This window comes from Lampetra fluviatilis, chromosome 18 (genome assembly GCF_964198595.1).
Source record: "Lampetra fluviatilis chromosome 18, kcLamFluv1.1, whole genome shotgun sequence".
Lineage (NCBI taxonomy): Eukaryota > Metazoa > Chordata > Hyperoartia > Petromyzontiformes > Petromyzontidae > Lampetra > Lampetra fluviatilis.
Genome location: NC_136292.1, coordinates 11,067,170 through 11,094,414, shown reverse-complemented (window position 1 = coordinate 11,094,414; position 27,245 = coordinate 11,067,170). Strand labels below are relative to the sequence as shown.

Sequence of the window (27,245 nt, the reverse complement as noted above, 5' to 3'; positions counted from 1 at the left end):
CACCCCCTCTCGTGTGCCGTTCCAGCCTGAAAGAGGTGCTCGTTAACAGCACTTGCCCTAGTAGTCTGATGAGGCTATGCAGGTGATCTTTGTCTTTGTGCATACAACTGGGGAACGGTGGCACAATACATGACGAATCTGATGACCTGAATTTAATTGCCAGCCATGGCTCGAATCAGTGGCAATTATTAATCATTACCAATCTGATCTGTTGTCTATCGCCTAAAGACTATCATAGGCCGGTCAGTCTACTGTCTAGAGACCCCACCAGAGAGCTCTTTGTCTATAGACTAAAGACCTCACCAGAGACCAGTCAGTCTATTGTCGAGAAACTCTGTCTGGGTAGCGTCTGCCATATACTGCTGCGGCTTCTCAACTCTGAGACGTGGCCATGCCCCGGTGTGGTGTCTGCTGAGACAGTGGGCGAGCAAGCCAGCTAGAGCGAGCGAGCCTTGCCTCGAGAGAATCCTTGCGCGTCTGAGTCCACTCGCCCAGGTCGTCCCACTCGTCGCAGATCTCCTTGCACTTGTTGTTCACGCTCGCCACGTCGTGATAGTTCAGGTCACTGCACGGGGGGGGGTGGGGGGGGAGTGGAGGCGCGAGAAGGTTGGGGGGGGGTGATGGTTGGGTAAACGGCTCCATCAGTCCCAGCTCAGCTCTCACAGAGCGGCGCAGCATAACTGTGCCGACGCACGGTGCGATTTACAATCGGCTCACAATCCACACCTCCCCACCATGAGCCTCCGGATAGCACGCGCACCTCCGATTATCACGGTTGGCTACGTACGGTGCAAAAGAAGTTCAACACACATACAATTGGTCATCGGTGGTGGCAAACTGAATCGCGATTGGGGGAGAATCGTAACATTCTTACCAAAGTTCCCATCAGAGACTGGTCTATCAAGTCCATTGTATAGAAGTTCAACGTACACAAGTACACACACGCACCGTTGGCTGCCGAAACCCGCGACCTTCAGGGCCGCGAGAGGAGATGCGAGCACGCGGCTAAACCCGCCCGCCCGTAAGGCACGATCCCCAAGGGGGTGGGCGGTGGCGGCAGCATCACCGGGGCATGCCCATGACTTACTTGAGCTCCTGGGCGATGGCTGCGATCTGCTCGACGCGGTCCTGGTGAGCAGCAAGGTCGCTCTCAAACGCCTCGTGCTTCTTCAGCAGAGCCTTGAGCTCCGCCAGCGACACCGACTCGTAGTCCTTCTGCTGCAGCATCTGCTGCTTGCCTGCGAGTACCAGTCATCATTAGCATCATCAGTATCATCAGCATCATCAGCATCAGTATCAGCATCAGTATCAGCATCATCAGCATCATCACTATCATCATCAGCATCATATCCTGCTGCACCATCTGCTGCTTTCCTGCGTGCCCCAGTCATCAGCGTCATTAGCATCATCATTATTATCAGCATCATCATTATTATCAGCATCATCATCAGAATCATCATAAGCATCATCAGAATCATCAGCAGCATCGTCTTCTGCTGCAGCATCTGCTGCTTGCCTGAGCACCAGTCATCATCCTATACCTACTGCTTTCTAGTGAGCGCGTAACCACTAGCATCATCATCTGCATCATCGTCATCATTACCAGCAACAGCATCAGCAGCATCGTCAATCCACGACTCATTCCATGCCAAATAATTAAATTAATTAACACCGTGAAGCTGGCATTTGGTCACTCAGCGAGCGATCTGGATCTCCGGCGCGCGCTCTCCATACCTTCAGTCCACGACTTGTGGATCTTGGCTTTCTGCCGGAACTTCTCGGCCAAGTGGTCCAATCGCTCCAGTCTCCGGATCTCGTTCAGCAGCCACTCCTCGTAGCCCTTCTCCGCCTGCTCCAGGTGCGACCAGGCGTTCCCGATGTCCTGCGCCGCGTGGCAAAAACACGGGCGGAGGGGGATCAACGGTCGCGTCGGTCGCTGGCTCCGCGATGTCCACAGGATTCTCACGCCGTTATGTAGAGTACACCCGAGGGATGAGTTTAAGATTTGAAGAGTTCAGGCTTCCAAGAGTTTTGGACATTGAAGGACCGTTTCGGAGTTTTTGGACCATTTACGTCATGTAATTACCGAACGCGTCTTGGTGCTTGTGAAAGTGATGTAATGTAAGTGACGTCATATACTGTCACGTCACACTTTCTAAATTTAAAACTCATTCGTTTAGAACAAACCAATTAGTATTTCCTGAACAAGTGCATTGTGGTCACACCATACTTTACGTCGCTATCAACATAAAATGCAAGCAAATGTGACCCAACTGACAGCGGCAATGATGCAGCGATAGACGAACTGTGGACCGGTTTCGGCACAATTAGGACTCATCGGCAGAGTATATCTACCAATCTAGATCGAAAACTCATGTTTTTTATTGTGTGTTTATTGTCCATCCCCCGCATCTCAGATCAGCACGGCTACGTACGGTGCGAAAGAGGTTCAACACACATTAATACATACACAAAGTCCATACGTACACAAAGTCCAAAAAAATGTTAAACCCCCGTGCCCAGCGCTCACCGACACGAGCTTGCCCTCGGAGGGCATGAAGGCGGGGCGGTTCATGAGGCGCAGCTTGGTCTGCAGCGTGTTGAAGTTGATCTCCAGCTGGCACTTGTCCCCCGCCTTGGGCGGCTTGTGCACGCGGCGGTAGTCGCGGAAGTCCTCCAGCTTGCCCTGCATGGCCGGCATGTTGTTCTGCGTGTTGCGGTCCTCCAGCACCGGGATCGTGCGGTTGATCCACTCCAGCAGCTGCACACGCACAAGAGAGTTCGACGCGTTCGTGAGTGACACGCACACGCGGAGCCGCTCTGCTCTGAGTGGCAGACCTGTGCCACAAAGGCGCCCGTGCGTACGTGAACAAAAATAACATTGACTTGACTTGTTATGGACGAATGCGTGGAGTTTAGTTTTCTCTTTGTCGTCGGTCCACAAGAGTGGCACTTCTCTGCCAAGAGTCGAGGATTGAACAAGCGGGACTCCATTGTCCCCCTCTCTACCGACGCCACACATAAGCGCCCGCGCGTCCCCCGTGTTCCCGTATACAGCGAGGAGGCCGCGCACGGCGCGGGACTCACGTTGCTGGCCAGGTGCTCGTAATCCTCCATGAGCCGCTCATTGTCCTGGTTGACAGCCAGCACCTTGCAGATTCTGTTGGCGGCCGTCTCGGCCTGAAAGTGCAGCGCCACACACAGAAGCCGCGGTGTCACGTGCGTGGACTCACACTCACACGGACATAGACATGGACGTGGACATGGACGTGGACGCGCGCACGCCACCCCCTCCCACTCCGGCGCACGGAAGCTTCTCGCGTGATTTGCGTTTCTAGGGGCAGTGCGGGCGTGCATGACAGGACGGGGGCGGGGGGGGGTGGCAGGCAGAGTTGGGGGGGCATAAGCAAAGCTCAGAGCCGCGCACATCAAGGGCCCGATTCGCGAATGGAGAGTGTTCATTTTCGTCGTCAGATGTGTCACGGGAACGTTGCCCGTTTTTTCCATCAACAATGATCGATCAGAACAAGGTTCAGCCGCGATGTGAATTTGGCCCCTGATGTGTTGGCGACCAGCCCTATGCATTCCCGCTTTCTCCCGATTATAAACGACGCACTTTTTGTCCGCTGCATTTTTAAGCAGTTGGGGTGGGGGAGGGAGGTGTGTCTTAGAAACCGGTCGGTGTGCGCGCACGATCAGATTTATGTAATAACGGCGCGAGATACTGTGTGTCGTACTTTCCAGAGTGTCTCACAATATGAAGAATACGGTAATATTATGAATGTGTCGGTGAGCAACAAACATTTTGCTCAGTTTTTTTTTTCACATAACCTATTTTACTCATCAAGCGCGTGACGTTATATTCAAATCATTAATTTCTGCGCGAGGAGTTTTATACGTAGGCATGCAAAGTAACTTAAGATGAGATTTAATTATCATAGGAGTAAACATTACTTTAAATGTAATCCCTGATGTGTGAAATGCAATAACGACCATTTTCCTAAACGTGCTCTGCCAACGGAGGCGCGCGTACATCGGCACGAATGGAAGGCCCGGGGGGGGGGGGGCAAAGAACACATGAGTGGAAACTGTACCTTGCTCAGGCCTAGCACAGAAAGAAGCAAGGAAGGATAAAGACACGGGCATCCTTTCCTCCCAGAGATTGCCTCAACTTGCAAAGAAAGAGCAGAAAGGGAGACAGAGCAGAGAGCACATACACACACACGCACAACAACAAAGGTTTGCCAAGACAAGGAATTCTTCTTGATCAGAGGGCATAGATCAGCGGCCCCCCGTTTGAAGTCGCGAGGCGCCGATGACATAAATCATGGACGATAGCAGTGGGCATCATGTCGGAGGTATGCGAGAGAGAGCGAGAGAGCGAGCGAGAGAGAAAACAGGTGGAGATGAGGAGCCAAGCGTGAATCTGTTTTAGACATCTCAGCAATCCCGTGCGTCTTATCAAAACCATTCGCGAATAGATACTTGCATAAGAAGTCTACGGGAACATAACAAGTCTGCGGGAACAGCTCAGCGATTCGCACAGCAAACTCTTCAAAACTTGGCTTTTTGAAGCACCATGGCAGTGTTTGTTTGTCATGGGTGTCGCGGTACCGCGGTACCGCTGCACCGGTCGACGTAGATTCCCAAACTCGCGATACCGCACATCGAATCGCAAGTGTAGCTATCAATGTGTTCTCGTCAAGGTTTTCACGTGATGGCCCTTCCAGCCACTAGATGCCGCTACATCCATCACAACGTTTAAAGATAAAATCGATTCCTGAATTTAATCACAAGGGGAGGGGGGAGGGAGATTTGAATAATAAAAAATAACAATATTTGAAAAGTCAATGTCCAATGCGTTTCACTGCGTTACCATTTAGAATTAGATTTATTGTAAAAAAACAAAAACAGCACTAACCCTAATCATTTACAGCCTTGGTGTGTGTGTGTTTCCCAAAGTCACACGCATAAACCTTGTGCAAACTCACTGGCGGATTAGGGCCTACCTACGCCACGCAGGTTGTGGGGATATTTGACCATACTTCGAAGCTCTGGTCAGTGCGGGTTGGGGAGCATAGACGTGGGAGCATAGCCATCGCACAAAGACGGTCACCGCATCACATGGCGCTTTCAGATGCGCTTCTGCGGCCGTCTGGAACGCTCTTCCTTCCGATATTAAGAAGTCACTGGGGCTATGGACTTTTAAATTGTCTAGATTGAAAACTAATTTCTTTTTGACTTCTTTCTAGTTTAGTTTGTTGTCCTTCCCACGCACCTCCAATTAGCACGGTTGGCTACGTACTGTGCGAAAGAAGTTCAACATATTTACACTACGCCGATGGATTATTTTTTTGCTCCACTGCCCTCCCCCGCTGCCCATATCGTCCACGCCACAACGGTCGCACGAACCCTTTAACTACTACACTCGCCAAACTGGGTCACACTCCTTCCCAATGTTCAATCACAGGCCTCTCGGCATCTGTACGAACAGAAGGGGTTTCGCTGTACACGAAACTTTCAGCGGTGTGAAAACAACAGCACTGGGGAGACAAAGGTGGCTTGGCGGGGTGTTGCAGAGCCGGCCTCGCGAACAGCACCTGCCCTAACAACCTGTTAATGGCTGTACGGGGGACCATTGAGGACATTCATCATCTTGGTGGCGAGATGTTAACTACCTCTCCTGGTATACAAGAGGTTGTGAGTTCGATCCAGACCCTGATCCCTCTATGTTTGGAGTTTGCATGTTCTCCACGTGGTCACGTAAATTTTTTTCCGGGTTCTCCAGTTTTTGCCGACACATTTAGAAACGTGCATTTCAGAGTATTAGGCTGCTACAAATTTTCACAAAAGCCACTTTGTTGAGCTATCATGTGGCCAGGTCGCTTCTGAAACAGAGCAATAAAGCTCAGGAGGACTTACCTGGCCAAATAAAAATGTTTTAAATCTAGCTCAAACTGCTGTCAAATTGTAATTGCTCGATAATGGACGATGCAATTTCTGCGCACCGTGTGTTAACTTGAGACTCGTCAAAACACCATGCCGAGGTGGGGTTTGAGTGTCCCATTTAAATCTCACACGGGAAGTGGCGCGGGTGGTTCGGGGGGGGGGGGTCAGAAGCTCTGAGCTGGCACCGCTGAGACCCTGAGCTCCAATCGATTTAACTGGGATCTCAAGCGGAGTGACCCGATGATGGCCTCAGTCCAGTCGCTATGACTGCATAAAACAAAACAAAAAAATCCAATCTCATTAAATGTTGGGGTTTTTTTTCCTCTTCACTTAATTTGGCTTATTCCAGCTTTGGGGAGAATTACAAACACACAATCGGTTTCAGTGGCGTGCGTTGAACATTCTTCACAGGGAATATTTAAGACGTGCGTTACTAGCGTGGATGAAGAGGCCCATTTATTACTCTTATCGCCGGATTATCGTACGGAGATTTTTTTTTCCAACTCTTTATTTTAAAGGAAAATTAAAAGTGTGTTGTTCGGGAAAACTAGGAGGAACCGGAAACAGAGGGAGACTTAGGAGAGGATGGCTTGAAGACATCAGAGATTGGTTGCCAGCAAGATGTGGCACTACTTGAACACATTGGTGCAAGAGAGGTAAGTGGAAACAAAAGACGAAATGTGCAGTGGACACCAACGGACTATCTGCCCATGGATCGTGATGATGATTATTTTAAACAAAAGTTGGGGCTGGAATCCTACAATCTGATAGGTGGGGAGCGATAGTGCAGCGGTTAGCGCGCTGCGCTATGAACCTGGCGACACGAGTTCGATTCCCGCTCACGGCCAACACCAGTGACGATTATCTGAACCGGTCCCGGGCCTCCCCTAGATCGACTCAGCCTCAAATGAGCACCTGGTGCGGTGTGTAAACATTGCCACTAGGGAGACAAAGGCGGTCGGGCATGGTGCTGGCCACCCACCCCCTCGTGTACCGTTCTGGCCTTCATAGGTGCTCGCTAACAGCACTTGCCCCTACAGTCTGTTAAGGCTATACGGGGGATCTTTGATCTTTGACTAGATTTATATCACGTTATTGACATCGGGGAGACACGTTTGGGGTTGCATCTCTATTCCTTGCAGAGCATCTTATAATCCCAAGAACAACAGGCGACGTGATTTCCCAAGGGATTCTGCAACCTGATTTTTGCCGGGGCCATTGCCTGACAAAGGGGTGATACACAGCTAGCCAAACATCTTTTAAAAATAATAGTTCAATGCTCCGCAGTGTCCTGTCTCCCCCTCCGCCCATCAATCAGGACAGGTCAGGTACATACACCTGGTGGATTATTCGCACGCGGTTGCGTTTTGTTACCCAACGTTCTTCTGCAAAAAAAATCTAATAAAAAAAAAGCATATTCAATGCAACATCTATGGCTGTGAATTCATAACTTGCAACCAACAAAGGGTGGCGTGGCGTGGCTGCCAAACTGTGGGGGCTGTGATGTTGGAATGTGCTCCCGTAGGGTTCATTAAACTCCCAGAGCGCATCGTCCTGAACCAACGATTTAGTGGAAAAAAACAGACACGAGGGGACAACAACGGGGAGGTAGCTCCACGCATCCAAGGTGGACGGTGTCAAAGGTTAAACTTTGTTGCTGCCCAGGGATGTACTTAATGCTACCACTACCTCCTACTTCTACTACTGCAAGAGGAATTATTTGGTGAAGCTGCTGCTGCTGCTGCGGCTGCGTTGGCAGTGGTGCACAAACACAATTAACAAAGAATCTCGACCATTATTAATGAGCTATATATACACTTTTCCTTTTCATGCCACAGTGTTATTGACAAATGTGTTGAGTTGTTTACTGCTATGAAAGGAATCGTCAAAGAGGCTCTGCCCTGCTTGGATGCCTGCTTGAGGTGGCCGGTCATGATGTGTCATCGGAGGATTCCAAAGCTGGTCTCTGTATGTTTTGGGGGATCAGTCTTGGTGACTTTTAACCGCACCTCTGAGGACTAGTCAGTTCTACTTTTATTTTACCAGGTAAGGGCCACTGAGCTCCGACAAAGCTCTATTTCATAAGCGACCTGGCCACAAACGATAGCTAAACGAAGCGGCTTATCGTGTAGAAATGTATTGCACCCAAATACTCTAAACGACCTTAACAAGTACCGCCATTAGGCTCCGAGTTGCTGGCCGATTTGTAGTAAAGGCCTCCACCACAGCCTCTGCTCAGCAAATGCGACAAGAAAAATCCTAAATAGGCCCGAGGAAGAGAGCCGTCATGTCGGTGTGCTGCTGTGTTTCCCCACACACACCTCCTCTGAGATTTCTGCACCTTTAAAACAAACGGCACTGACTTACAAGTACATTTGACCGCATTTGCGAGTTTTGTTTGAAAAGTTATTTCATGTCGTTGCAAGTTTTACGTGATAATTTTTGTTTTGTTAATGCTGCATTGAATTAATGTACGGCTGGCACGGCTGAGGTTCTGGGGTCACGAAAGCAGGCGTCAGCTGTCTGTGTTTAAACCGGGATGGGCAAGTGTGGCGAGGTGATAATCAATGACTGCATTGCGGGGAAAAACCTCCATGACGTTAATTGAGATTTTTCACCTAATTTGGACTTTCAAGCTGCGAGGACTAAAAATTGCTCTAATTTTTGGTCCCAACAACACTCTTTGCAGGGCCTACTGCAGTAACTTCAAAAGTAGTTCTATGACAACATCTTCCACAGAGAGCTGTTCCCCGACACAACTGTTCACCACGAGTCCCAAATCGAAATGACTTCATCTCACGACAACACCAGTGGGGGCAAAACAAAATTGTAACTATAAATAATTTAACTGGGAGCAAAAAAAAAAGTTTTTCATGTAAAAAAACTAAATAACCAAATGGATACACAATTTTGTTGAATCGCCGAGAGGAAATTACATTTAAATTGTGAGAATATGGACACTGCTAAAAATGCCTAAAACTTGCGTTTGTTATTTAAACAGCATTAATGAGAGAAAATGCCCATAAGCCAATGCAATCATGTTATTTCCTTTCCGCTGATTAAACAAAATCCGTCGCCTACTTATAAGAATACAATGAGGATTTGCGTTTTTTTTTCCCGGCGCTTAAATGCGCTGGGCTAACATTGGCCCAACCACATACCAACGTTGGCAAGTTTACTGGGAAAACTCGAATTCCACATTTAGTCCATTACCTAATAACGCAAAGCACCAGCGCCACGCCCGATTGTATCACTATAGAGAGAGAGAGAAAGAGATGTTCTCCAGCACTGTGGGCAAGAGGTTGGGTGCCGTGGCGACAAACGCACCTTCTGGGCCCCGGAGAAGGCGTGATAGTAGCACGACACGTAGGTCATGATGGCCTTCTCGTCGGGCCGCGCGGTGTTCACGATGTCTGCACCGTGGACAGAGAGCCAGAGAGAGAGACAAGGAGTTAACCCGCTGTCCTCCACACAACACAACACGAACATTAAACTTCTCAGAAGCCGTGACAGCGACGGACACATACATACGGCGCCTGTGTGCGCACGCTGCTGGATTGAGGGGCCTTCTCCTTCCCCCCACCCACCCCAAATGCGTATGGGTCGCGTTGGGGATTTTTTACCATATACTTCGCCCAAGTGATTGGTAAAATGAAGCATATCAAAGGACACGACTAGTGACTTGTATGAATTCACGCACAAAATATAATGGACTATTGTTCAGTAGGATCCTGCATTGGGATGTTTGGTCAATTGCCGTGTACAGCATAAGAGGGCGCCGTGGTGGCGAGATGTTAACTACCTCGCCTGGTATACAGGAGGTCGTGGGTTAGATCCAGACCCTGACACATGTATATTTTGGGGTTTGCATGTTCTTCTAGTGGTCGCGTGAATTTTTCCCTCAGGATGGATTTAGATTATTTGGCTTCTATACATTTCCATGTGATAAGCCACTTTGTTGAGCTATAATGTGGCCAGGTAGCTTCTGAAAAAGCTTTACATCTCAGTGGGCTTTACCTGGAATATTTTTTTTAAATAGAGTATTTGGCTGTTGTCCACATGCCATCATCAACCACCATGCAATCTCCCATCACCCGTGCATCAAGTCTTTCCATTATCCAAGCGCTCTGCATGCATATGGAGACGCCCCGTTTTGTCACGAGAGAAACCGAAGCACGCAAACGTCACCTTCGGCGTCCAACATCTTGGGGATGTCCAGGTATTTCTCGGCCACCTCGAAGGCATTGTTCAGGTTCCCAATGGGATCATCCTGCAAACCGAGCAAAGGGGCACCGCAGCCGGCCACGCATTCGTCACAACAAACACACGGACCGTACTCTCCGCTTCTCGTCCAATTGTTTCAAATCAAAAGTTAGCTGCACGTGCCCTACAAGCCGACGTGTGGCCTGAAACTTGGCACCTGGCCACGCGAGTTACACAACTGAGCTCAGAGCCCGAAATCTGCGCACCACTCAGTCCACGTGCCACTGAGCCTTGGTGCCACTAAGCGTCGGTGCCTCCCGGCCTGCACACCACTCAGTCCATGTGCCACTGAGCCGAGATGCCTCCCGGCCGACGTGCCACTCAATCCACGTGCCACTCAGTCCACGTGCCACTAAGCCTGGGTGCTTTCCAGCCTAGGCGCCACTCCGATGAGCATAGTTGGCCACGTAGTGTGCGAAAGAAGTTCAACATACATGCAAACATGCATGCATACTCAAGTCCACCAAGCAGATTTTATAAAGTCATTCAAGGGAAAACGTTGCTGACGAGATCTGACGCATTCCAGGTGATTGGGCTTGCAGGCTCAAACCAAAAATACCTGGCCACATTATAGCCAAGTGTTCATCCAGCGGTCTGGCCACCGCTCTAGTTTAAACAGCCGATGGCTGGCTTCCCCCTGCCAGGCATAGATTTCTTTTTAAAGGGTATTATTATCAACGTGCGCCATTGACCAAATCACCAGGAATGCGTCTAATCGGATCTCAGGCGCTAAGCAATGAACAAAAAAAAACCGCAGAAATCAAACAATTGCAGTTGCTATTGTCGTTGACGCAATTCAAGATTAACGCAAAGTGTATACAGGCCGGAACACAACGACCTTGTAATTTATTATCCATTACATCACCACGGGGGGCTGGGTGGTTCGGGGGGGGGATTATGCAAAGCCATCGCAGCAGAGGTGGCAATGGTCACACGTCACCTTGCGCAGTTTGTCGTAGTCGATGAGATCGGGCCGGTGGCGATGGATGAGGGCGTTGAATGCCAGCCCGTCCTTCCAGCTGTGACACGCACACACGCACACACGCGACGCACGCGGTGCATCACCAGCCAGCACTTGCCCCGGCGACCGATGCCACGCATCACACACGAGCCGCTCCCAGCAACGGCTGGGACACGGTTTCATTATTTGGTTTGGCAGCGTCTGCTACCGCTAAATATACGGCAACAATGGGAAAAGCATATGTTGTGCCCGTTCCACTAATCTGCCCCGGCTAACGCGGCGTGGCAGGAAGTGGATTCCAATTCCCTCCCCTTCCCCGCCTTGATTGTGTTTGGTGAATCCGTTAATGTTTAAGGACGTGTTGACTTTTACCCAACTGCTGTGAATACCAGACAACACAAGAGGCAAATTAAGCACACAGTCCCAGACAGAACCCAACAGGAGGAGCCACACGAGCCTTCATAATAATAAGACCGCCGTTTTTTTTCTTCTTAAAATAACTGATCTCGACCGCAATATTTTTTAAGATTCCGGGCCTCTCAAAACAGGTGCCTTGAAAACGATGCTAAAGGCCATCGTGGAAGGCTCGGGGATGATCAATGCGGCAGTTTGGAATAAGAGTTGGCGGGAAAGCACCAATGACGTCGTCGCAAAAGAGGAGGTTGTGATGATGGGTGGGTCACGTGTGCAGGGTGGAGGAGGGCATTATTGAAGTGGCAGCCAGAGGTTGGAGACCGAGGGGAAAACCTCAAGGTCGGGGGGTTGGACGCTGTAAAATGAGACCTTGGGAGTTGGACGTTGTCTTTAATTCTAGATTTGAAGCTATCGTGACTGCAAGGATTCATACTCTTAGGTTTTTTTTGGTAAAGTCAGATAGGTCAAAATAAAAATAAATGATAAAAATAATAGACGTTGTCTTTGTCGCAAATTGTGAGCTTCAGCGGAAGAGAGTGATTGGCGGAGCATGGTAGCTTCAATGGAACTGAATGCGATGCCATTCTGACAGTGGCTTGCTTTCTTGTTATTATTTTTATTAATGAACTCAATTATCCTCACGTGAAATAAGGGCACGCTCGTGGGCTTTCCTGTCGATTTTTTTTTCTTTCACTCTTTTCCTCCCCGCCACTGAAAAGCGATGGGCGAGGGGACAAAAACGCAACGATGGCGCAAAGAGCTTTGGGCCCCTCATCGGCGGCACTTCCTCCCGCGCTGAGGCGCAGCGCGGGAGGAAGCGCGGAGACGCTTTTTTTCGCACGAACGCTTGCAATGGGCTCCCTCGGATCACCGTCCACTTACCGTCAACCAAAAGGTCGACGGTTTTTCAAGGCCTTCCATTCATGACCTCCTTCAGCCATGTAGTCCATCGAGATCGGTAAGATCCTCAGGTTGTGCATTGCTCACTGTCGCACGGTCTCGGCTTCACACTCCAAGGGTGACGGTGCCTTTGCAGTTGCGGCACCAAAACTCTGGAACTCGTTGCCCTTCGAGGTCAGGGGACTTCCAAGACACTACAAACATATCTGCGTAAAATGGCATTCTCTTTGGTTTTGAAATTCAGCAATAACCGAATCCGTGCCATCTCAACACCACCGAGTGCGGTGAGTGGGGGGGGTAGTTCCCGCAAAAGCTCCAGGCAAGCACGGAGCAAAACGTCGGACATCGTATTCCGAAACCGCGTGCGGTGGCGGCGCTTTTGCGGAGCCGCTCCGCGCTGCCGTGAACGCAAACGGCATTTTGCGCGACGGGAGAGCGGGAGAGTGGGAGAGTGGGAGAGGGAGCGCCGCCACTGTCGGGAGCTCACCTGGTGTGGAAGTTCTGCATGTTGACGTTCTTGTAGGGGGCGGTCTTCCTCTGACACCACAGCAGCAGCCCCTCCTTGGCGGACGTGTCTGCACACGCGGACGAGAGCGGTGTCGTCATTGTCTTGTTTTTATTACGAGCGAGCGCTGTCGGAGAGGAAGTGCGCTCGCCATGTATGGTATACACTTTGTCATCGTCAGCAGCGGCAGCAGCAGCAGCCACAGTCTATCCACTGCTGGATGAAGGCCTCCCCAAGCAACTGCAGCCATCTCTCACTGTTTTCTGATGGAACAATCCATCTGGCTTCTATGCACCAAATACAAGAGGTTATTAATCCAAGGGCCAAGACCAAATATTATCCTTGTTGCTACCGCCTGAACCGGCAAAACTTGAGTCATATCAATATCTTTAAATCACCCATAAAAGGGACTTTGTGAAGGGTAAATTATCATGTAATTCACCTTTTACTGGGCGTATACAGAAACGGGTAAATATTTGGACTACAAGGCACGCACGAATCTGCACACGCAGTTGCAAGCGATGCTCAGAGGCCACCCAATTGCGTTGGTGCAACGCTAACCAAGCAAGTCGCGGCAAACTCTGCCAGTGACTGTTTCCATGGCCGGGACGTCAACGCAACCGCGCGTGTTGCGCCCTGTGTGTGACCGCGGTGCGGGGGGATGGGGTCTTCTCTGCCATTTGTGCTGGGTAATCGTAAAACTAGCGAGGCCCGTTGCACGTAACCGCCCGTCACAGAGGGCACTTTCTTGCCGGGGGAGCTCTTCCCAGTCAAAACGAATCGACGCCTGCCACCACGACTTGCACGCACAGCCTCCGCCGAACAAAAGCCACTGACCCCCAACCAACTGCTCACCCGAACTCCCGTTTGCACTAAATAATGGAATGCGTTCTAAAGTCCAAAACAACAAGCCGGTGGCCCTCTGCTCAAAGCGGCGAAGGGGTTGGCTGTTCTTCCCCATTCACGGCACTGGACCAGCGGCGGAAATCCCACGGTGCCACCGTGGGTGCCAGTTTATACCTGCAAAATGAACACTTGCTCACTTCTGACGTTGTCCAAATGTGATCGACTAGGACCACCTAAGCGATCAGCGTGGTTGGCTACGTATGGTGCGAAAGAAGTTCAACATGCATACACAGAGCCTAGAGGCACTGCCGGGCTGAATCGACACCACACTGGGGTTTAAACCGGCAACAGTGATTGCGAGTCAAGCACTGTGATCGCAGAGACACTCTCGGCCATACGGATTTGTATTCTACTCTCAGAAGATATTTTCGCACGAACTGAATGCAAGGGCAATGCCACCCCAAAGCAATGCAGTCTGGGACCCTGAGACCTAGAAAAAAATATATGTACGTACGATTAATTTATTTTGCACCGTACGTAGCCAACCGTGCTCATCGGAGGTGCGACAACAATAATTTTGAGCTCCTTGTCAGTTCGCTGCCGATTTGAAGGCCTCCTCGTGAATAGGTTGGTGACATGTGGGTTGGAGGCCAGGACTGGTTCAGATATCACTTGCACCGCCGATGCTACGGAAGCTGTGGCCCGGAATCCAACCGAGGTCAGTGGGATCACAGCTGAGCATGCTTAAGGATTGCGCCGCCGCCGCCGCTCCTCGCAGCAGACTTCTAAATAACGCGCACGGCGCATCGACCGCCGGGTTCTATTCATAGCTCCCCAGTGCATTTCGATCACCAAGCGTCTGGGGCTAATTAGGCGAAACGAGTGAACGGTGAAGCGACGGGGAAACACTGTGTACAACGGGCATGGAACAACAGCGTGCGTGTGTACGTGCGCGACACAACACACACGCACACCCACGCGCACACGCGCACACACGCATACACACGCACACGCGCGCACACACGCGCACACACGCACATACACACACACAGAATGCGCCAGCACTCCCTGTTGACTCTGTGACGCAAATATAAACACCAGAAGTGGACCGGTCTGTACGTTGCAATAACATTTGCGAAAAAGACACCGGCTCATCGCCTGGTGCCGAATCACCGAGAACACACGAGCCATCTCGGAAGATAAGCAGGGTTGAACCTGGATAGCACTAGGATGGGCAACCACCATTCTTAAAACAGGTGGCTTTAGGCTGCTTCAGGGCTACGTTGATGGCCGAGGGCTGTGAAAAATAAATCCATTGTTGTACGGTACTTCGACGCTCTAACGTATATACCCTGTGCCTTCAACCCACACTGACCAGCGTAGTGAAGTACAATCAAATAACCCCCATGACACACTCAGAACTAACGGTGGAAATTTCACATTTCTATGGCCAAGGGGGTGGTGCGGGTGGGTCCCAGTCTTTCTGTAGGATGTGCTTCTGTTTTGCGACGTTTTCTCGAAAACAAGTTGCAACAAAAAGGAACTGTACACGTTTTGCAGCGCGGTTGTCGCCTGTGCGATGAAAAAAAACAAACACAGAGGTCCCAGAGAATGTTTTGACTCGGCAGGAAGGGAAGGGGAGGAAACACGGACAATGGGGGCATTATGCAAAAAAAATGCGAACAACCGACGCTGTGTTTCATATCACGGTGGGCCGCAAGCCTGCGGTATATCCTGCATCATAATTGCAGGATATACCGCGAGACTGTACATTGAAAAATAAGAGGTGTGCCCTCCACTGGGTTATCACCGTTTCAAATAACAGACATCGATCTCATTCCGTCACAACGTAAATGATTAAGGTGCTTGCGCGAGACAAATGTTACATTTAAAAAAACAGCAATATTTATGTAGTAGCACCATGATTAATAAAAAAAACTCTTACATGTTTAACTTAGTAAGTCAGAATGTAAAGTGGCAGACAGGAGCACTCTAGCGACGCCACCGCTGTACGGGATGAACCACTACGGTGGACATTTCGCTCTGCAGTTAGCGGCGTAGCTGTTGAGTGTGCAGGCGGTGCAACTGCACCGGGGGCCCACGGGATGGAGGAGGGGGTCCCGGGCGCCGGGGCACGAGGAGGAGGGGGGAAGTGGGCATGGAGCCACCCCACTTCATGCCATGCGCCAGGGCCAGCGCCGACCGAGTTACGCCGCTGGCTACAAAGTGATCCTGGTCACGATTCCAGACGATCTCTCTCAATCACGAAGCTTCAAACTTTCGTGCTGAGCGGCTTGTGATACACAGCCCGCGGTACGAATTTACAAATGTGCAATATAGTGGGTTTATTTTACTTGCAATCTTCCACCGAAGGGCGGCCGTGAAGCTGCCTACATAGAATCTGTCGGTGCGTCACTCACTTTCTACCGAGATGTCCTGGATGGCAAAGCGGAGGATGATGGTCCAGATCATACCCAGCGTCATCTTTGTGTTTCCGTCCACAATTTCTGCAAAACAAGAATTGCAACGACAGACATTCAGCACACACACAACTCCCGTGTCGTGTGTCCCATTAAGCCGCGTAGCCAAATATGTGAACACACTGCACATTATTTTTAGACCTCAATACAATTCATACAATCGTGATAATCACGTCAGTTATCAAAGGATAGACTCACCGAGTCTTGAGACTCAAGAGCATATTTCAAGAGCATGTTTGGGTTAATTGCATTTTAATGTTGAATGCTTCGTTTTATATCGAGTCGTGGTCCATGCAAATTGCATCTCAAAGTCACTAAGACCACAGACCAAGCTGGAAGGCACCAGTCAGGCATTGAGCCGTCGCTACCAACAATTGTCCAAGCTCTGCAATTCTCTATACATTCATGTTTTGTATGTATGCATGTTGAACTTCTTTCACCATGATAATCGGAGGTGTGGGAAACAACCAACTAAAATGAGTGTTCACATGTGGGAGGAAACTGAAGTACCTGGAGAAAACCCACGCATGCGAGGGGGAAACACTCGATCCCACACAGAAGGACCAGATGACATTCGTCCACACTTCAGTGTACTGCCTTCTCCTGGTAAGCCAGGGTTTGACACCTCAAATTAGCACGGTTGGCTACATACGATGCGAAAGAAGTTCAATACACATACCTCTTTGACGCCCACGTGAAGGGAGTTTTGCAACATTTGAACAATCCACCAACCCTTTTAAGGAGTGTCATGCGTGTGGGAGGAAATGAGAGAGAGTCTGCTGCAAACACGCAAATGTAATGGCGAATGCTCAAAAGCCCACGCAGACAGGTTCATGCGCACACTTCTGCACTATCGTCTCAAGCCTCACGCACAGCCCGGCAAGTCTGGAAGTTTCACAAAGTTGTGCTATCTGCCAACCCCCTCCTCAAAACCGATGGATCGCAGGCGACCGCCACCACCATGGACTCACTGGTGAAAGTTTTAACAAAAACAAATCCGGACAAGTCACTCAACCATCCCAGAGTCATTAACCTCATGGCATTCTTGCATTATAAAACATTAATCAATTACAACCACTGCAAGCTCTGGTTTATGACGGGATGGGGATCTCGCATCCAGCAGCGGACTGTGAGCGGCCCACGACTTCATTTCACATGATCCGTGGCCACGTGAGGCCTACCACTTCCAAATAGCCTGCCAAGATTACTTATCCATCACAGCCACACGAATCGAGTGCGAGAGGGGTAAGATTTTGAACCCGGCAAAACTTTGTGTTCGAGTTGTCATATGCTCAGTCACCCTCTGTCATTGCAAGGGCCTCTTAGAAGTGATAATGGCACCTGTGAAGTGTGTGTGTAGGTGTGTGGGTTAATGTGTGTGTAGGGGAGTGGTAGCGTGGGGAGTGGCAGAGTAGCGGTTAGCGCACTGCGCTACGAACCCGGTGATACGCGTTCGATTTCCCACTCACGGCCACCGCCAGTAACAATTATCTGAACCGGTTCCTAAGTCGACACCGCCTCAAATGAGGACCTGGTGTGGGGTATAAACATCGCCACTGGGGAGACAAAGGCGGCCTGGTGTGGTGCTGGCCACCCACCCCTCGTGTGCCGTTCCGGCCTTCATAGGCGCTGTTCGCTAACAGCACTTTTCCCAACAGTCTGTTAAGGCTACACGGCGGGGATCTGTCTTTTTTTTTGGCAACCAGAGTACAATTCCCGCTCACTGCCAACGACAGTGTTGATTACCTGAACCAGCCCTGGGTCTCCCCTAGGTCGACTCAGCTTCGGCGATATCAATTGAGGGTGATGTATTAACACGGAAATGCTGCAGCACGCAAAATGCCCCATCCCTTTGCGAGGGCCACCATGGGACGTCCAACATCTGTTAGCCATCAGGCGTCTTTCTCTAAGGCAACATGAAGCAGCTGAGGCTTCTTCGAGGCAGCAGCACTTTTTATAATGCTCCGCTGGCACTGGGTCTTTTAGGTGGCAACGCTAGCAAGGCCCGATAACCGGTGAGAGTTTAATGGTAGCAACGGCAGACGGACGCCATTCATTCCTGCCACAGTCTGACCTCTCGTGGAGGTCCCCTGGAGGTCAGGCTGCGGCAGCCCCATCCCACACCCTCACTCTCCTCCTACCCAGGTGTCAGCCCGAACATCCACCCCCCCAACCGCGCTACCGAAGCCGCACAGATCGCAGCGATGGCAGGGAGCCCCACTTGACACGGCCCGCCGTTCTCGACTTGCACACACGCGCAGCAAACTCCCCGAGACCGTCATCGGGACCATTGCACATTTGTACGAAAAAAATTGAATGCGCGCTGCGGCGGAATGCGTACGGGCGATTAAACAAAAAACATTCTACGAACGAACAGGAAGTCCGTTGCAAACATTTTACTTTCCGTCCGTTCATTTTATGTTCACGACCTCCATGACTTCTTGGTCATTGTCACAAGAAGTAGACTGGTTGTGAATATATAATGCACGGGCAGGAAGGTCTCTTGAATTTATAATGAGCGGATGGGTAGCTGTGAATATAAAAGGACGAGAGAGGAAATCCATTTCTCCACGTGAAATATTTATTTTAGTCCATTAGAGCAATGGGCCTTCCCATACCGATGTTTTGCAGTGGCATTTGTTGAAAGAAGAATACTCTCTGGACCGGTTTAGACTTTCAGGGTCTCAACAGCAGAGTCAGGCCTTTTAAACAACTGTTCACCTCTTCATAAATGCAAGAGGAAGTGCATGTGAACACAGCCATTCCAGGTGTAAACATCTTAATTCGCAAATAAACTCAACACAATCATCAATAACACTGTGGCCTTAAAAGAGGACTACAGAATCAGAATATTTATTTATACTGGAGGAATCCGATGAGCTATATTGCTCATTTTCACACGTCCAGGATAACAGGCGACGTTTCAGGAAATGGCCCTTATATGTATGTATGTTAAACTTATTTCGCTCCAAACATAGCCAAACGTGCTCATTGGAGCTGCGGGGGGAGGGACAATAAACCTCTTCGTAGCACATTAATAGACAAGCCAGAGAGACAGCGTTAACAAGGTTCGGAGACCTAGGAACCTGAGATTGGCCGTGACTGATCGTGGCCTTGTAGGATAGCCGCACTGCTGTGCGGACGGCACGGTGACGCAGGACGTCTCGCTTCAGGCGGAGGCACCGTGTCCCAATGCCCGGCCACCGAGGCCGCTTGGCAACGGAGCGACGACGTGGAGTAAAGTTTCGAACGAAAGTTCACTCGCAAATGTTTTTCCCACTTGCACATCCGTGGTGACAGATGCTCTTGACAGCGAAGCATTAATAAATTAACAAGTGGATTTGACCTCCTTCAAATTTTTCAAATGCGTGCAAAGACTCTGCGCACTGCAGTGTGGACTGCTTGCTGCTGGGCCAGGGTCGCGACCTGAAACACTCGCCCTTCCGTATTTGTTCTCTATCACAACGCAGTGCTGATGATGACGATGGCAGTGGGAGTCAACTCCATTTGTTGCGTGCGCTCTCGGTATGTACTTGCCGACCATCGTTATTTTATGACCAACACAGCTGGCTTGTTGGTCTAGCCGGCGCGATCGATATCACAGTGCACGCATCTCTTTGACGGGGTCACCAGTTCGGAGGTCGTGCCCGGGTTGCTGACAGCGGACGGAACTCCCTCTGAAGAGGGGCTCCTCCGGCCACTTGGAGCCGATCGCGCGCACCGTTCCGATTGGGCCGACGTGCGAACAGAAACAGACAGCCCAGGCATCGTAGCTGAGGCCTGATTCAGTGCCAGGATGGTTCTCAAATCGGTTGTGGAAGCAAGGTATCGGAAGAGGGCTCAAGGGGTCCAACACCGTGCCAGAGAGGCGAGCGAGGGGTGCCGAGACCCTGGGTTTGAATCCGAGTTTCAGTCGCCTGCCATTAAACCGGGTTCTCAAGTCAGCAAGTGAAGGGGAGGTTTGATGGCCTCGGTCTGACTGCTTATAAAATCTAATTAAATGAGACATTTTATATTAATGTTCGTTTGTTCCAGGTCTGTAAAAATGTAATCATTGTTTTGACTGACACGCAACAAATACTCTGTGCGGGGCAATATATAAGGAGTGCCTCAAGCATTAATCAACAAGTGATGTCAGAAGCGGTTTGTGACTGGTCTCTGACAGAGAAGAGGGAATTGTTCTGTGTCAGAGTGGTGCACTGCTCACTGCAATTTGTTCCACTACCACACCACGGGGGTCAAAGTCATTCTCGCCTTTGGAATAGCCTCCCATCGTCTCGTCTCCCGAGTCCTTATAAACATTACCCCCTTACTTGAGTCCAGGAAACGTATTCACTCATTCAGGCCGAGTTCTCGTTCGAACGTCGCGTCCGTATTCACGAATAACGGCGTGCGTTGTAAACAGTGCTTCTCATCGTCGTTGCTATTGCCTATTGCGCTTACAACAGTGCGGTTTGTTACGGACCGCTTCGCGTTTTTGGACCACCGAGGCCCGTGTGTTCAGTTCGCTAAAACCGCGAATTAAACACGACCCGGAATAAAATTCGGAGAGAAAAAAAAAGATAGTAAGTGAACTGCATTCAAAGTTCCGTGCCACTCCCCCCGTTCCCCCAGGGGGCAGTTGTTTGCCAACCGGGATCAATAAAAAAAGACCCTGCTGCACTCCCCTCCCCCGCGCACCCCCCCCCCTCCACTGCTGCGAGAACCACCGCACAAAGTATGCGTTGTTGCTGTGAAGGTATGCGGCGGGCACTCCCCATTCCACGTGGGAGTTGACAGGTCGAGACTTTAGCCCCGCCAATCCACGCAGGGGCCCAATGCACGCAGCGCCACGGTGCCAGCCGCCGCCGCCGCCGCCACCACAACCCGCGCCGTGTCGCTTCTCCACCAAACATTTATAGCAGTTATACATTACAATGGACGTTTACAAGCACAGCCCCGGTGGCGAGATGTTCGCTACCTCGCCTGGTATACAGGAGGTCGTGGGTTCGATCCCAATCCCGATGCCTGTATATTTGGTGTTTGCGTGTCTCTTTCCCCGTGGTCGCGTGGATTTTTGTCTGGGTCCTCCGGTTTATCCCTCCATATATATAAACGTGCGTTTAGAGTATTTGGCTGCAATACATTTCCACATCATAAGCCACTTCGTTGAGCTATCATTTGTGGCCAGGTCGCTGCTGAAAAAGAGCGACAGAGCTCAGAGGGCCTTGCACCTGGCAAAAATGAAAAGAGTTTTTAAAAGAGCTTTAATTCCACTGCTGGGTGCGTGCCTCTGGGTTGTGGTGCGGTTTTTTGCATGCTGGTGAAGGATGGAGGCATAGACGCACGGCAGGAGCTGAGCAGAGTACAACGGTGGGTTTTACTGCACCGCTTCTCTGCTCTCCACCGCCACCACGTAGCACGGCCCCCATAGCCTTGCCAGCCCGGCAAGGGTGGTGGTCACCCATCCAAGCACGCTCCAGGCTCGAGCTTGCTTAGCATTCAAGAACGGATTGAGATCAGGCACATTCCGGGTACTTGAAAACGAACATCTTCTAAACATCGATGGGGTTTGCTTACGTAAAACAAAATATTTTAAAAAATCCGTCACGGTATCTCAATGAAATGTTGCACTGTGGCTCATCCCTGTTGGCAGATGAGCCCATTCATTGGGTGACAATTCCAACATTCCTACGGCAGAGGCCGGTCACCAGAATGGCGAGTCAACTGGTGACGTCTCTCAAAGCGGTTCTCCTTTTATGGAAGCTGGAGGACTCGTTCCAGCCATCCCGTACCACCGGTGAGCACGGTTGGCGACGTAAGGTGCGAAAGAAGTTCAACATACATGTATGCATGTTTAACTTTTAGATACTGACCCCACAACCTCCCGACAGCGCCGAGCTCAGCGCCAGGGTCACATGAACACAAATCACACAGCAGCCAGTGATTTTAGTTCAAATTACTTTCAATCAATGGATTTTTTTAAAAACTGACAATCCTTTCTGCGAGTGCGCGCTCTTAGAGGAGAGCGACGCCGACTGCGCCGGTTTCCCACGGTTGCGCTGCGTAAGCTCTCCGTTACGTTTTGGGGTCGTGCTACCCCGTGCGCCGTTCGGCGTCACGCCCGACGTTTCACTCCGTGTGCCGGGAGCATTCTTCCAGATCTTAAACCTCGTTCCTTGGTTCCTGCAGAAGCTCGCTCGGCGCGTCTGGCATCGGCTCCCCGGGCAACCTGCAGTACAGACCCCCCGTCGATGCGTGGCGATTGTAACTTATACCCTTGGCGTGTGCGCACCCATTCAACAGCGCAGCCAGGGAATGGTGCAGTTATCCAAAAGGGACTCTTAGGAGAGACATCCTGCCAGACTGGTCCAGCGTGTGGACGCTGGCCCGGCGCTGTAATTGCCTAATTGGCTCTGGGTGTGGCCACGGAATGAACGAAGGTCGGCATGTTGCAGCAGATGTCAACGCCTGCCCCATCCCGCCCGCACCCGACTCCAGCCCAGACTCTCTCCCCTACGTGCCGACGCGATTTAAAACACCTTGGCCTGCAGTCGTACGTTTATCATCGTCGTTGGCATTGTCATCAGCCAGGATTAACCTGCTTCTGATGGAAGAGCACCACCACTACCCCCCTTCGCCCCCCTCCCCAAGCCACTGCCATCTCTCACGATCCACCTAGCGCATGCATGCGAGCCGATTTCAGCGCTCCATCTCTCCATGTTACGTTCTCTTTCGACATATAACGAAAACATTATTTTGTAGGTATTATGCGATATAACGCACATACCCTTTGCCAATCCACTGCTGGATGAAGGTCTCCTCACTCCGCATTGGTCATGGGGGGTTGAGGGGGGGGTGTTTAACCATACTTCACCACGATGGTCAGTGCGAGTTGGTTAATTGGGTGGTGGAGGTGGGCGCAGCAGTGGTTCAGATGTCACTCGTTTCTCATGCTCGCCGTGGCCCGGATTCAAGTTCGGGTCGCTGGGCTCGTGGCGCAGTGCGCTAACCGCTGTACCACCACTCCTCACCGCTCCCCACCCCGTGGTTAGAGCTGTTCGGCATTAAAATGAATTAATTTTCAACCAACATAGTTAAGCTGTAAAACAAGTGCTTTTTATTATGGGGGGATTAACTTTCACTCCACGATGGAAATATATCTGGATAAAAACAGAGGGCGTTAAGCCACATTCAAGTTAAATTAAAATGTTATTATTCGGAGACGGCCAAAGTTCAGTCCTCACAGGATTGTTGTGAACATTTATTAATCCAGATTTATCGATTAAAAAAACATTCCTTTCATATTTACGGGGGCATAAAAACCTCAGCCCCCGCCAACCCAATACACTCAAAATGGCGGCCGAGAACGTAAGGACGCTGGGGCTGGAGTTGGCCCTTCTCCGCAACGCTAATTAAAATTCGGGATGTGCATTACAATTACCGATCGCGACGTCCATCTGTATGTGATGTTATTTCGTTTTTTATTCCATTAAAGTTTCCAAACCGCAAAGCATTTAATATTTTGTTTCCCATTAAAGCTGTGTGTGTGCTCGCTTTAGGAAAGCCTTCCGTCCGACAATAGGAAGCCACTGGAGCTGTGCACTTTTAAATCATCTACATTGAATACACGAATTTCTTTAGAACGGATTTTTGTGTTTATTTTGCTGTCCTTCCCCCACACCTCCGATGGGTGGATGGCTACATACGGGATACGCAAAGCTGAGAGCTATGCCCTACGCTGTGATGCAAGTGAAGCCTGGATGGTACACGCAGAAGACGACGACGATGATGACGATTTGTTTTTTGATAGAGCCACCCTCCTGTAGGCTGGGACATCTCAAACCGCTTAACGTCTCGCATCTCATTGCAATACTTTGAAAGGGGTGCCCATTGGCAGCTGTCCCTGCGCAACACAGGATAATTCGGCATCTGGCCTGCAAACAGGCGTTAGTCTACCAGCAGGGGGCAATGATTGCTTTGTATAATCCCAGATGGGTAATTTGGAGGGAGATCAGATTAGGGTAAGATAGGAGGAAGATCAGAGCCGCTGAGCTGTGCAGCTGGAGAAGTCGGCTGATTGCGTGTGTCCCATCGACAGCAGGAAGAACCAAAGGAAGCGTGCTCCGTGAGATCCGGTGAACAAGCAAATACTGTCCGCCGTAATAAAAAGGTGTGAACTAAAGCACTTGGACACAATGGCGGAGCCAGCAATGAAGAATCATAGGAGTTGTTAGTAATTAAGGACATGTCCCTCGCTTTTTATTCGATGCGTGTGCGGCGATGGCGCAGCCATCGATCGAGGGTCGAATTCGAACCGCGTGTGATCGGCATCGCGCTCGCTGAAGATGTTTGCCTTCAGAGAAGTCGCGTACTGTATACGCAACTGCGCACAATTCTGTTAGTCACTTATAACTGCGTTGCCGTTAATTATTGCCAATTATGGACTCAGACTATTGTCCGATCATCTCAGAGTCCCTGGCACATAGTAATATGCTACACAGTGGCAGTGTGGGTCACAAAATGCCGATTTATTACTAATATACTCCAATGATCTGATCGAAATTAGGGATTTCAAACAGATCATTGTGGGGGCACGTGCCACCCCACTCCCCCCGCCCCCCACTGGCTCCGCCAGTGCTTGGACACATCATCGCTGTGAATAGGTGCAAATTGTATTTTTTTATTTGTAACAAAAATCACAGTTGCCGAGCACAGGGCCTCAAGGCCCAAGAGGCTAAGTGTCCAGTGAGGGAGTTCTACGACCACCTGTGTACCAGGCGAGGTAGTGAACATCTCGCCACCGGGGCTGTGCCCGTAGACGTTCATAAAAACTTTGTAAAAGGGGGGGAGGGGGGGAGAGAAGCAGAGAGAGAAGCATGGTGGGTCACCTGCAGTGTGGTGGTTGAACACATTGTGGATGAGACAAAAGAGCCAGCCAGCTAGACCGAGTCCTAAAGGTGCGATCGGAGGAACACGCGGAGAGAGTCATGGCCTTTGGTAAAGTGGAAGGACATAAAGGAACAAAGGTAGGCAGAGATTATAACCGACTTGCCAGAATTGTGAATGTATCCGGGGCAGACAGTCTCAAACCAACGTAATATAGAATATCCCAAAATCAAAGAGAGTGAAATAATTTCATCATCGAGGTCATGAATACCCAGCCAGCAATCAGCACTGTACTTGTGTTGTCTATGTTGCATTGTGTTTGAATATTGTATTTGGTCTGCAATCACTTCCTTGCAGACTCATTATCTCAAATTACCCTTTGCTCCAGGCACTTCGAGTTGCACTGAAAGGGTGGCTTGTAAATGTTAACGGACGACGACGATGATGATGATGATGATGAAATCCTCGGTGCTCCATGCCGTCAGGTAAAGAACATACATTTGTGGCAGAGCCTACTGGAGTCCCCTGAACACATTTCCAGACTCCAACTCAGAATTAATTTCAGCTGGCCAAGGAAGGGCCCCATTGAGCGAAGCTGCTTTCTTACAACAGCAACCACAGCACCAGATCATCAGCAGTGGCAGGAGGTACATGGCATTGCAGTTACACGGTAACATAGAGATCCATAGAGTTACATAGAGACTTACAGACCACAGCCTAAGACCATCGGCAGTTACACGACATCACAGCGTGGAGGAAATGTGTGCGCGCAAAGAAGTTCAACATGCATACATACAAACAAGGAGCAACAAACAATACATTATTTACACGAAAACCACACTAGAACTTACTGCACTACAGGTCAAACAACAAAGAGCTTGAAAGCAAATAAAAACAGTGTCAAGGGTGCGAGTAAATCAACCACAGATACAGCCTCGGGACACAATGGAGCCGAGGGTATCTTGCGGGTTGAGACTAAGGTACGAATAAAGACAGTTGTCAGAGTGGGACCATTGCCAGGAATCTCACTGGAAGCAACAGGAAAACTTTGCAAGCTGGGAGGAAAAGTGAAGAGGGCCAACGTTTCTGGGTGGCAGGAATCCCAACAGCCCCTCGTGGTGATGTTTGACAGTTGGCCAAGGGAGGTCATAAACACGTGTTTTCTGGATCGTAAAGGTAAAAAATTCACGGTGGGAAGAAACATCTCGCGAAGATTATGCATAAAGGCCGCTCTAGAGCATCGAAGTGCAACACCACGGGGCAGGAAGGAAGCTTACCACCGAAGATGAAACCCCTTTCACGACCTCTCCTCCAGTGGGCATTGATTCTGAAGAGCATTCATGCGGGCACTTTGGCACTCCACCCCTCTCTCCCCTTCCCCCCTCCCCTGTTTCCCTTCTCCTACAGGGCTATCAGAGCTTATGAAGGCACCAGGATTGTACAATGTATTGAAACGGTTAATTGAAACATGCGGTTTAAATTGGTTTCCATACCGTGTCAACCCATACGGTTTACCCGTATTCTTGTACGAGGAAATTGAGTTTTCAGGTCCATACGGCGTACAGCCATTTCAATACGAAAAAAAATGATCTATTTGTTTGTGTTTCTCCCTTGCAATCGGACTTTATAGGATGAACGTTGAGATTTATAAGGGCACGGGGTGACTAATAAGGTCTGAATTGGTTTGTAATAAGGGAGGCACTGATAAGGGGTTGACAGGTGTGGGTTTGCATTGCACTGTAATCCGTAATGTGTGTTGTACTGGTGTCAACCCCCTTTAATATCCTTTGTTGTGTACCGGAATTGTCGTTAGTCAAAATGTTTTTTTTAAAGATCACACTTAAAAAAGCATATCAAAAAGATCGACGATTTGTCACACAACTTGACAGGGCGCTGAAACACACAACCCGTTCCTCACCACGGACGGTTGGACGTGACGGGGAATGTTTTTCACACGTTTCAATCGAATAAGTCTGCCCAAGTTTAAAATGAGAATCGCTCGCATGGAGAATTTGGCTCGAGTGGTGGCACAGTGGCTAGCGCACTACTACGCTGTTGA

At 50.0% G+C, this 27,245-nt stretch overlaps 1 protein-coding gene across 2 annotated transcripts in view; it reads right to left on the bottom strand.

Annotated features, from left to right (window-relative positions):
• The window catches only part of LOC144937228 (alpha-actinin-1-like), a 79,215-nt gene that overhangs the window by 13,988 nt on the left and 37,982 nt on the right, over positions 1 to 27,245 (bottom strand). Inside the window, exons 4-13 of one of the 2 annotated variants that reach the window (XM_078864605.1) lie at positions 16,259 to 16,345; positions 12,975 to 13,062; positions 11,153 to 11,231; positions 10,138 to 10,219; positions 9,277 to 9,362; positions 3,088 to 3,180; positions 2,531 to 2,761; positions 1,735 to 1,882; positions 1,088 to 1,238; positions 457 to 565 (exon numbers count right to left, since the gene is read on the bottom strand). In XM_078864605.1, the coding sequence (XP_078720731.1) occupies positions 457 to 565; positions 1,088 to 1,238; positions 1,735 to 1,882; positions 2,531 to 2,761; positions 3,088 to 3,180; positions 9,277 to 9,362; positions 10,138 to 10,219; positions 11,153 to 11,231; positions 12,975 to 13,062; positions 16,259 to 16,345 (1,154 nt within the window). Of the gene's footprint in view, positions 1 to 456; positions 566 to 1,087; positions 1,239 to 1,734; positions 1,883 to 2,530; positions 2,762 to 3,087; positions 3,181 to 4,094; positions 4,235 to 9,276; positions 9,363 to 10,137; positions 10,220 to 11,152; positions 11,232 to 12,974; positions 13,063 to 16,258; positions 16,346 to 27,245 lie in introns of those variants that run through there. The other variant, XM_078864606.1, reaches the window with a different exon arrangement.